At 58.0% G+C, this 11046-nt stretch overlaps 2 protein-coding genes across 3 annotated transcripts; both read left to right on the forward strand.

Moving 5' to 3' along the window:
- Window positions 1-1748: 1748 nt before the first annotated feature.
- LOC114814689 (myosin light polypeptide 6-like) lies at window positions 1749-5876 on the forward strand. Its single transcript, XM_029073745.2, has 6 exons — window positions 1749-1978; window positions 2987-3014; window positions 3201-3344; window positions 3498-3671; window positions 5328-5405; window positions 5521-5876. The coding sequence occupies exons 1-6, from the start codon at window positions 1784-1786 to the stop codon at window positions 5547-5549; spliced, it is 648 nt and encodes a 215-aa protein (XP_028929578.1). The 5' UTR covers window positions 1749-1783; the 3' UTR covers window positions 5550-5876.
- Window positions 5877-7621: 1745 nt separating this feature from the next.
- On the forward strand, window positions 7622-11018 carry LOC114814504 (myosin light polypeptide 6). 2 transcript variants are annotated; one of them, XM_029072679.1, is made up of 7 exons: window positions 7622-7733; window positions 7920-7947; window positions 8937-9080; window positions 9212-9385; window positions 10124-10201; window positions 10332-10379; window positions 10766-11018. In XM_029072679.1, exons 1-6 carry the CDS (start codon window positions 7731-7733, stop codon window positions 10358-10360), a joined length of 456 nt encoding a protein of 151 aa, XP_028928512.1. In that variant the 5' UTR covers window positions 7622-7730; the 3' UTR covers window positions 10361-10379; window positions 10766-11018. The 2 variants fall into 2 exon arrangements, with proteins under 2 accessions (XP_028928512.1, XP_028928511.1); XM_029072678.1 differs by lacking the exon at window positions 10332-10379.
- Window positions 11019-11046: the final 28 nt, after the last annotated feature.

Genomic DNA, 11046 nt, shown 5'->3' on the forward strand with positions numbered 1-11046 from the left:
GAGCAGAGGGAAATGGGGGAAAAGAGGGTTAAGCTGCGGAGAGGTAAAGGGGGTGGTGGTAGAGGGAGTAGAGGGAGAAGAGGAGCTCAGTCTGGGAAGGCCTCTTGGAGGAGGTGAGTTTTAAGTAGAGTTTTGAAGACGGGAAGAGAATCAGTTTGGCGGAGGTGAGGAGGGAGGGCGTTCCGGGACCGCGGGAGGACGTGGCCCAGGGGTCGACGGCGGGATAGGCGAGATCGAGGGACGGTGAGGAGGTGGGCGGAGGAGGAGCGGAGCGTGCGGGGTGGGCGGTAGAAAGAGAGAAGGGAGGAGAGGTAGGAAGGGGCAAGGTGATGGAGAGCCTTGAAGCCTAGAGTGAGGAGTTCTCTGTGTGGCTAAGGCCCCCCCCTTTCCAATTCTCCCACTCCCTTCTGCGTCGCCCTGACTAGCTCCCTTTATTCATCCCCCCTTCCAGCCCCATACCACTTATGTCCATATCCATCATTTATTTATATTAATGTCTTTCTCCCCCCACGGTAAGCTCGTTGTGGGCAGGGGATGTGTTTGCTATATTGTACTTTCCCAATCGCTTAGTACAGTACTCTGTACACTAAGCGCTCAATAAATGTGATTGACTGACCCCCAACCTCCTGCAGAGTGGGGCCCCACCCCCACAGTCTGGCTCCCGGATCCTCCACCCCCCAGTTCCCAGGCTTGGTTTCCCTGCCCCGCACTCTTCACCTCCTCCTCGACCAACCCCTCTCCTGTACGCTCCCGGTTCCCCTGCCCCCCAGTTCCCAGGCCTGAGTTCCTGCCCCCTTCACCTCCTCCAGAACCGACCCCGTTCCCGTGTGTGCGTCAGAAGCGGCTATGGTGGCTACATTGTCCCTTCCAGGCCCCGCAGGGGCTGGGTGCCAAGTGGGGGTGGGTGGCTACATTGTCCCAGCTGTGGGCTGCCACGGTGGCTACATTGTCCACTCCATGGCCTCGCTGAGGCTGGGGGTGGAGCAGAGGGCAGGTGGCTACATTGTCCCCTCCTGGGCAGGGCAGAGACAGGCCAAGTTGGGTGGTGAGGTGGCCTCGATGAGTCGACCTTGACACCCCACTGCGCACACCTAGTGTCTGATGGATCCAGTTTGGCCTGGGCTGAGGCCAGGGACACAGGTGCCCCAGATTAGGGGGAGGAAGAGGGCAGTCAGGAACACCCTCCCAGAAAATAAAAGAACAAACTAGGCTTTGGAGACCAGTATGGGAGAAGCTGGGTGCCTCAGATCTGCCAATTACTCTTCCCCCCTTTAAAGTCATCTCCTCCAAGAGGTCTTCCCAGACTAAGCCCCACTTTTCCTCATCTCCCACTCTCTTCTGTGCCACCCTGACTTGCTCCCTTTGCTCTTTCCCCACCCCTTCACGGCCCCACAGCCCTTAATATATCTATCTGTAATTTTATTTATTTATTTATATTGATGTCCCTCTTCCCGCCCTCTAGACTATGATTGAATGAATGAATAAATTAATTAATGAAAACCCTGGCTGCTAGGGTTCACCCCTGAACCTGGTCCTCAGTTTCCCTACCCAGTCCTGGTGGAGTGAGACCCAGACACTGCCAGCTCCAGCCCTTGGCCCTCAGATTCTGGCCCTGTGCCCAGAAAGAAGGGAACCTTGGGGCAGGGGAGGGAGCGGGAACTAAACTCCTCTCTGTGCCCCCTCCCTCTCCATATGCCCGCCCCTGGGCGAGCCGGGCTCTTGAGCTATTTAACCCAGGCTGGGCTGCCCGGGGGCACTGCTTCTTTCTGCCCATTGCTCCACCATGGCTCCCAAGAAGGACTTATCCGTGAAGAAGCCCATCGGCCCTCCCGCCCCCAAGCACCCTCCCAAGCCTGCTCCCAAGACGGCCCCCAAGCCCACGGCTGGAACCTTGGCCAAGGTCCGGGAACTAGCGGCCCACCCGCCCACCATCCCCCCGAAGACCCAGGGGTCTCTTTTCCAGCACTCCCAGAAGGTGGTAAGTGACTGGGCTTGGGAGGCTGGCTGGGGTGGAGGAGGCTGGCTCATGTTGGGGCTGAGATGGAAGGTGAGGGGGCCGGGCAGGGCCGGGGAGGTTGGCTCAGGTTGGGGGAAGGATGAGGGCAAGGGGCTGAGATGGGATGGGGGGCAGGGGCTGGGAGGGCCAGAAGCTCCTTCTCTCCTTTCAACCTTTTAGCCTCTCTCAAATGCCACCTCCTCCAATAAACCTTTCCTGACTAATGATCAGCTCCCTCATTTTTCCAGTGCTTGTGTATTAAATTACACCCGTTGACAGCATGGGTGTGCATTTGCTCGAATAACCAGTTTTATTGATTCTGTTTCCATTTCTCGTCAGTATTTTCCTGTCTGTCCCAGTAGTGGGGACCAGGAATTGCATCTTGTGCCTCTGTTTTACCTCCCAGGGTTTAGTACAGTTCCCTCTCTTCAGTGGATGCTCCGTACAGTGCTTTTCCCTCAATGGGCATTTAATACAGTGCTCTTCCTTCAATGGATGCTCAGTACGTGCTGTCACTGATGCTGGCACTATTGCACTCTTTCCCAAACCATAGGGATCAGGACCCTTTCCCCCAACACCATCCACCCGGGAACAGACTCTTTCCGGAGGGTAGGGCGGGGGAGGGCCTAAGCTCCCGTGCACAGTGTGTGGGGGGGGCGGGGGCGGAGGGAGAGTGAGCAGGGTAATTTACACAATGGCAGCCGGTGAAGCTGGGGGTAAATTTAGCCTTTGTTCATGCTGGGGGTATGTTAGCCATGTAAGGGCAAGGGCGGGGGAGAGGATTGAGGAGGATCTGGGAAGCAGGGGGTTGGGGAGGGGGGCAGCACTGGATTAGCATCTCCCTCTGCTTTCCGGACCCCCAGGCCCCCCTCCCCCAACAACCCGTTCTAATCCTGGGGTGCCTATCACATTGCCTCAAAACCTTCTCCCCCACCCCCGTCCTCTCTCCCCGACCTTCCCACTTACCCTGTTCCGTCTCTTTCTCCCTAGGTACAGTTTAACAAGGACCAGCTGGAGGGTGAGGTGCCAAAATGGCAACGCTCCATACATGGTTGCCCTGACCTCCCCCCTTTTCTCCTGCCCCCTCAGCTCCCTCCTTGCCACCCCCACCCCTCTGAGATACTATCCTGCTCTCCCTTTCTCCCCACCCCGGACCCCGCCCGCCACCACCCCTGAGCCCCTTCTGCACCCCTCTTCCCGACAGAGTTCAAGGAGGCCTTCCAGCTGTTTGACCGGACTGGGGACGGGAAGATCCTGTACAGCCAGTGTGGAGACGTGATGCGGGCCCTAGGCCAGAACCCCACCAATGCAGAGGTGCTGAAGGTCCTGGGTAACCCCAAGAGGAATGGTGAGATCCTAGGGCCCCCCAGCCCTACAGATGTACGATGCAGGACCCCCTTGGGGATGGGATGGGCAGGAGGAGCCCTCGTGTTGGGGGGACCCACAGGGAGCTGCAGTGACACCCCTCCTCTCCATCCTCCGGCACCCCCTTCTCCCGCAGAGATGAACGTGAAGGTGTTGGACTTTGAGCACTTCCTGCCCATGCTGCAGACTGTGGCCAAGAACAAGGACCAGGGCACCTACGAGGACTACGTGGAAGGACTGCGGGTGTTCGACAAGGAGGGCAACGGCACCGTCATGGGCGCCGAGATCCGCCACGTCCTCACCACGTTGGGTGAGGTTCTCCCCCACCCCCTATCTCGTTCCCCGGTCACTGCTACCTACTGAGTCCCTACTGCGTGCAGAGCACTGGACTAAGGTGCTGGAAAGAATACAGTGCAATAGAGAAGTGCTTGGGAGCGTACAGTACGATAGAGTTGGTAGACACCATCCATGCCCACAAAGAGCTTGCAGTCTAGAGGAGGTGACAGATATTAAAAGGAATAAGCTCATTATGGGCAGGGAATGTGTCTGTTTATTGTTGTGTTGTTCTCTCCCAAGCACTTAGTACAGTGCTCTGCACACAGTGCTCAATAAATATGATTGAATGAAAGTGCTGTGGAGCTGAGGGAGGGGTGAATATCAAGTGCTTAAAGGGGAAAGATCCAAGTGCATAGGTGACACGAGGGAAAGGGAGTAGGGGGAAAGAGGGCTTAATGGAGGAAGGCCTCTGGGAGGAAATGTGATATTAGGAAGGCTTTAAAGGTGGAGAGAGTGGTGGTCTGTAGTATATGAAGAGGGAGGGAGTTCCTGGCCAGAGGGAGGATGTGGGCAAGTTGGTGGAGAGATAGATGAGATCAAGGTATAGAGAGCGGGTTGGTGTTAGAGGACTTAGTGTGTGGGCTGGGTCATAATAGGAAATCAGTGAGGTAGGAGGGGCCAAGCTGACCGAACGCTTTAAAGCTGATGCGAGTTTCTGTTCACTGCAGAGGTGGACGGGCAACCACTGGAGGCTCTTGAAGAGTGGGGAGACGTGAACGGAGTAGTTTTCTAGAAAAATGATCCAGGCAACAGAGTGAAGTAAGGACTAGAGAGGGTAGAGACAGGAGGCAAGAAGGTCAGTGAAGAGGCGGATGCAGTAATCAAGGCAACCGATAAGTGCTTGGATATGTGTGTTAGCAGTTTGGGATGGAAAGGAATAGGTGGATTTTAGGTATGTTGTCAAGGTAGAACAGACAGGATTTGGTGACAGATTGAACATGTAGGTTGAAAGAGAGAGATGATGATAATGCCCAGGTTACGGGATCAGGAGACCGAGTGACATCGCTGACAGTGATGGGAAATACAAGGGGAGGACTGGGTTTGGGTGGAAAAATGAGTGGCAGGTCCTTGTGAGCATGAAACAGTCTCTAAGCTTCCATTATACTTTGTCAAGTGCTTAGTACAGGTCATTGCCTCCAAAGGCAATGAGCACCAAAGGGTGCTCAGAACATACTGATGACAATAATAGTATTTGTTAAGTTCTTAGTATGTGCCAAAGCACTGTACTAAGCACCAGGGTAGATAAACACTAATCAGGCCCTGTCCAGCCTGAAGCTCACCACATACTATGTAAGGGTGGGGGAGTAGGGACAGGATAAAGATTCAGGGTCTGGGGGAAAGACTCTGGGAAAGGGGGTTGGGGGAAGCTAAGTGGGCTGGCCAGGGCGTAGCAGAGAAGACTTAGGTCTGATTGTAAGTTAGGCTGAAAACTCTCTGAGGGCAGGGAAGATGTCTTCTACCTCTGTTGTCTCCTCCCAAGCACTCAGTACAGTCCTCTGCAAACAGTAGTTGCACAGTAAATTCCTCTGGTAGATGGATGGATGGATGGATGGATGGATGGATGGATGGATGGATGGATGGGTGGACGGATTGACAGATGGATTGATTAGTTCTGGGCTTTTGGGAGCAGGGGAGAGGATGACGGAGGAGGAGGTGGAGACCCTCCTGGGAGGACATGAAGATGCTAGCGGCTGTATCAACTATGAAGGTGAGCAGAAAGGTGGAGGAAGAAAGGGCGGGGGGCCAGGTGGGGGTGGGGAGAGAGAGTGGGACACACTGGCAACCCTCACCCTCTCACCGCTGCCTGCCTCCCTCTTTCTCAGCTTTCGTGAAGCACATCATGGCGGCCTGAGCGACTCCGGGTTAGGGGCTGGGGGGCTGGAGGCTTCAAGGCCCCCAGGCCCTGTGCTTCCCCAAATGGCCCCCCTACCCTCACTTCACAACCCCCTACTGCTGATTCTCCAAGTCTCCATGCTGTCTCCCTCCAGCCCCTGCCCCACCCGACACCCACCTCTCCCACAGCTTCCTGCATCCCTGGCCCCCCTCCCTCCACTCCTCACTCTCTGTGGTTCAGCCTTTGCAGCTGTTTGGGCAGAGGGGCGGGGCTGGGCCTTGCTGGACCACCTTTACTCTGCCCCCAGTCTGGTTTTCAAAATAAACATGATGGATCGGGGACTGAGCTGTTTTGTGTCTGGGTGGATGGCCTCAGGTCTCCTGGTCACCCCCTCCACAGATCTGGTCAGGTAAAAAAGCTTCAGTGGTGAAGTTGTGGGGAAGGAGAGCTGATGAAAAATCCATCCTCAACTCTAACTTCCATCCCTCTTGCTGGAGCATTAACTCTTTTGCAGATGTCCTTTTCCTTCTTCCTCCTAACTGTTCACTGTGGCATTTGTCTCCCCAGCCAGACTGTAAGTTCCTCAAGGACAGGGATTGTGTCTACCAACTTTCATCTTGCTCTCTCAAATGTACAGTATAGAGAAGTACAGGGAAGCACTGTTGGCCTAGTGGAAAGAACCTGGGCCTAAGAGTCAGAGGACCTGGGTTCTAATTCTGGCTCCACCACTTACCTGCTGTGTACCTTTGGGCAAGTCATTTCACTTCTCTGTGCCTCAAATCCCTCATCTGCAAAACGGTGATTCCATCCCTGTGCTCCCTCCTACTTAGACTATGAGCCCCATGTGGGATTTAATTATTTAGTATCTACCCCAGTGCTTAGTACAATCTTGGTACATAGTAGTAAGCACTTCATAAATACCACAATCATTATTCTTATTACAGAAAAGCAGCGTGGCCTGGTGTAAAGAGCTCTTTTCTCGGCATCAAAGGTTCAAATCCCAGCTCTGTGACCTTGGGCAAGTCACTCAACTTCTGTGGGCCTCAGTTTCCTTATCTGTAAAATGGGGTTTCAATAATCCTTTTCCCTCCCTTTACACTGTGAGCCCCGGTGGTCAAGGGATTGTGTCTGATGCCTGACACTTAGAAATCTCTTAACAAATGCCACAGTGACTCTGCACACTGAAGGCTTATAGTCAATCCTGTTGCTTGATCATTTTAAAAAAATGGCATTTATTAAGCACTTACTCTGTGCCAGGTATTGTATTCAGCCCTGGGGTAGATATGAGCTCATCGGGTTGGACACAGTCCCTGTCTCAAATTCGGCTCACAGTCTTAAACTCCATTTACAGAGGAGGTCACTGAGGCCCAGAGAAGTGAAACGACTTACCCAAGGTCACATAGCAGACAAACCGATTGATCGGTGGCAGAAGCCTCCGGGTTGGAGTGGCTGGGGAAGCCGCCCCTGGCCCGGGTTCAGGGGGTTCCAGCCCCAGGCCCTCCGCCTCCTGGCCGGGCTCCAGGGGTCCTGGCCCCAGGCCCTTTAATATTATTATTAATCATAATAATAATGTTGGTATTTTTTAAGCGCTTACTAGGTGCCAAGCACTATTCTAAGCACTGGGGCAGCAGATACAAGGTCATCAGGTTGTCCCACCTAGGGCTCACAGTTTTCATCCCCACTTTAATAACAATAATAATGTTGGTATTTCTTAAGCGCTTACTATGTGCCAAGCACTAAGCGCTGGGAGCGATACAAGGTCATCAGCTTGTCCCACGTAGGGCTCAGAGTCTTCATCCCCATTTTCCAGATGAGGTCACCGAGGCACAGAGAAGGCAAATGACTTGCCCAAGGTCACACAGCTGCCAAGCGGCGGAGCCGGGATTTGAACCCCTGACCTCTGACTCCCAAGCCCGGGCTCTCGCCACCGAGCCACACCTTTGCCCCTCCGCACCCCTTTTCTCGGAGCCGGCGCCGCCCGGGGAGGGAAGGGGGAGAACACGCCCCCTCATGAATAATGTAGTGAGTCATCTGCATGAGCCCGGGCCCGGTCTCCTATTGGCTGAGCTGACGGGTGACGTCACGGCGCCCGGAAGGGCCGGAGCTGGGCGGAGCGGAGCGGAGCGGAGCCGATCGGATCGCCGAGGCCATTAGAGCAGGAAGGCCTGGAGCGGACGAGCGCGGACGGGAGCGGCCAAGATGGTGGGGCGCGGGATGGGGGGCAAGGGGGGCAAGGGGGGCAAGGGGGGCGCGGGGGCCGGGACCGGGGCCGCGGGGGGACGGGCCAGGCCGAGGACCGAAGCCACTAGGCCGGGCCCAGGCCGGGCCCAGCGGGAGCAGGGCCTTGCTGCCCGGCTGGCTCTCTGACCCTCCTCTTTCTGCACCCAGTGCGACTTCACCGAGGACCAGACTGCGGGTGAGCGACCTCTGCCCTCTCCCCGGGCCCCCACAGGGACCCCCCGCCCCGGGGCTGGGGAGGCTCGCGTTTCCAGGCCCGCCCCCCATCTCTTTGGGCGCCCCCACCCCAGCTCGCCCCAGCTCACCCCAGCTCACCCCAGGCCCCTGCCACCGAGGCTGCCTCTCTCCTCCTCACTCGTTCTCCTCCCTCCTCTTCCTCCCCTTCCTCTTCAGATGTGAGCCCCGGGCCCCGGGTGAGTCTCTGGGGGGATGGGGGCGACCCCCACCCCGACCCATCCTTAACCCCGCTTTTTGGGTTTGCGTGTGCCGTGATGCCAAGGGGGGGGGGGGGAGTCACAGCGGCTCCCCGCCCTGCTCCTCTTCCCCCCTTTCTCTAACCGGCTTCCGCCCCGCTTCCCCTCCCCCTCGGCTCCCCGGCTGGTAGCTTGGCACTGGGCGTCGGACGGGGGACAGTGTGTGTGCTCGCTGCGGGCCGGGGGTGATGGGCAGGCGGACCCCGCCATAGAGGGGGAGGCTCCCGTTACCTCTGGCCGCGGGAGAGACCCCCACTGGGCCCGGGGGACGGTCCCCGGGGGGATGGCACGGCCCCCCTGGGAGGGTTGGCACAGCCCCGCTTGGAGGGTGGGCCCAGCCTCCAGGGCCGCGGCTCCCTCCTGTGCCACCTTCTTATAAGGGCACCGCTCCCGCTTCCTTATAAGGACAGAAAGCCGGGCGGGCGTCGGCCCCGCACATTCCTGCCGGCGGGGCCGGGGTCGGGAGGCCGGAAGGGAGGGGCGGGGGCCGGGAAGCCCGTGGGTTTGGGAGGGAGGGAGGGACGGGAAACCGCCACCCTGGATGAGGGTCCCAGCCCCGGGGGTGGGGCCCAGCGGAGGAGGAAGTGGAGCCCGACTAGGTAAGGGCGGCGCTTCCCCGAGGGTTGGGTCTTCGGGGGTCAACGCCCCACGACCGCCGCCCCTCAGCGCCCCCCGCGCCCCTCTTCCCTGGCAGAGTTCAAGGAGGCCTTCCAGCTGTTCGACCGGACCGGGGACGGGAAGATCCTCTACAGCCAGTGTGGGGACGTGATGCGGGCCCTGGGCCAGAACCCCACCAACGCAGAGGTGCTCAAGGTCCTGGGTAACCCCAAGAGTGACGGTGAGACCCCCCAGGACCCCCGTGGGGCGGGATGGGGGGGATGGGGGAGGCCGGAGATAGGGTGAGAGGCGACCGCCGGAGGCCGTGGTGACCCCCTTCTCCCAACCCCGCCGGCACCCCCTCGCCCGCAGAGATGAACGTGAAGGTGTTGGACTTCGAGCACTTCCTGCCCATGCTGCAGACCGTGGCCAAGAACAAGGACCAGGGCACCTACGAGGACTACGTGGAAGGGCTGCGGGTGTTCGACAAGGAGGGCAACGGCACCGTCATGGGCGCCGAGATCCGCCATGTCCTCATCACGTTGGGTGAAGTGCCTCCCCCCACCCCCCCACCCGGCCCCCTAGTCACTGCTACCTACTGAGCACCTACTGCATGCGGGCAGAGCGCTGAGCTGAGCGCTGGGAGAGTATTCTAGTGAGGAGACCCAGTCCCTGCCCTCCGGGAGCGGGACACCAGAAAAGCAGTGAGGCCTAGTTAATGAAGCACGGACCTGGGTTCTAATCCCTTCTCTGCCCCTTTTCTGCCAAGTGACCTTGGGCGGGTCACATAACTGCTATGGGCCTCAGTCACCACCTCATCTGTAAAATGGGAATACAGGCTGTGAGCCCCTTGCAGAGCAGGGACTGTGTCCAATCTGATTAACTTGTATCTACCCCGCTGCTTAGAACAGTGTTTGGCACCTAGTAAGCGCTTAACAAATACCGTAATTATTATTATTATAACCAGCCCGGGCAAGCACAGAGGGGGATGGAGAGGAGGGTGGTTTAGGTAGTAAAACACCCCTCCACACCCCCCAATCTAGATTGTGAGCTCATTGTGGGAAGGGAATGTCACTGTTTATTGTTGCCCTATACTTTCCCGAGCGCTTAGTACGGTGCTCTGCACACAGTAAGCCTTTAATAAACATGATCGAATGAGTGAATGAATGAATGAATAGTAAGGAACGCCGTAGGCCCAAAATGCTCCATCCAAATGGGTGGGAGGAAGCGTTTCCTCCAGCTGTCCGCTGACCCCCCTGCATCCCTCCCTTTCCCCTCCACCAGGTGAGAAGATGACAGAGGAGGAAGTGGAAGTGCTTGTGGCCGGTCACGAGGACAGCAATGGCTGCATCAATTATGAAGGTGAGTCGGGGGCTGGGGGCTGGGCCCGGGGGGAGACTGGTGTAGACACAGGAAAGGGGCTCCCCTGCCCCAGTGTCCCTGTCCGGTGTCCTGTCTTGTGGGCTTGATGGTCGATGTCTTCCTTCTGCAGCATTTGTGAGACATATCCTGTCGGGGTGACGGCCCCCCCCCGGGGCGGGTACGGCTCCTCTCGGCCTCTCCCCCTTCCCCGACCGTGCCTCCTGTCCGTTCTCAGTCCCCCTCTCTGCATGTCTCTGCATGGAGCTGACTAGGGGGAGGGGAGGGCAGCTGGGCCAGAGGGTCTGGCCCTTCCCTGCCCGGGGCTGGTGGGGCGGGGGGTGGTTGCCTGTCGGTCTTGTCCCTGAGTTCTGTCGTCCTCTTCTCCCCCCCACCCCCCCATATTGGCTGACTGTAGTTGTAGATGGGAGAGGGCTGAGCTGGGGAGGGGGTCGGAGGTGCGGGATGGGGAAGGTCTCTGGGGCCAAGGCGGGACTTTAGTCGCTGCCCCACCTCGGCGGCCTGGGGTCCCCCAGCCCCACTCAAGCCAGTCTCCTCTCTTCACAGAGCTAGTGCGGATGGTGCTGAATGGCTGAAGCTTCCCCCTCCCCCCTGCCCCTTCCCGCCCCCCCATCCTGGTACAGGGCTGGCGGCTAGATGCTTGGACTCTGGGCCTGTGTTCTGCTCCTGGGTGAGATGCGTTCCCGATTCCACCCCCCACCCCACCTCCCCACAGCCCAACCAGCCCCCACCACGCCTCACCTGGACACACCCCCACCCTTGACTTATTGCTTTCGGTAAATAAACTCCCTTTGCCCCAGCCCTGGCTCCTGTCTGTCCTTTTGGCC

Source organism: Ornithorhynchus anatinus, chromosome 10, assembly GCF_004115215.2.
Source record: "Ornithorhynchus anatinus isolate Pmale09 chromosome 10, mOrnAna1.pri.v4, whole genome shotgun sequence".
In the NCBI taxonomy this organism is placed as follows: domain Eukaryota; kingdom Metazoa; phylum Chordata; class Mammalia; order Monotremata; family Ornithorhynchidae; genus Ornithorhynchus; species Ornithorhynchus anatinus.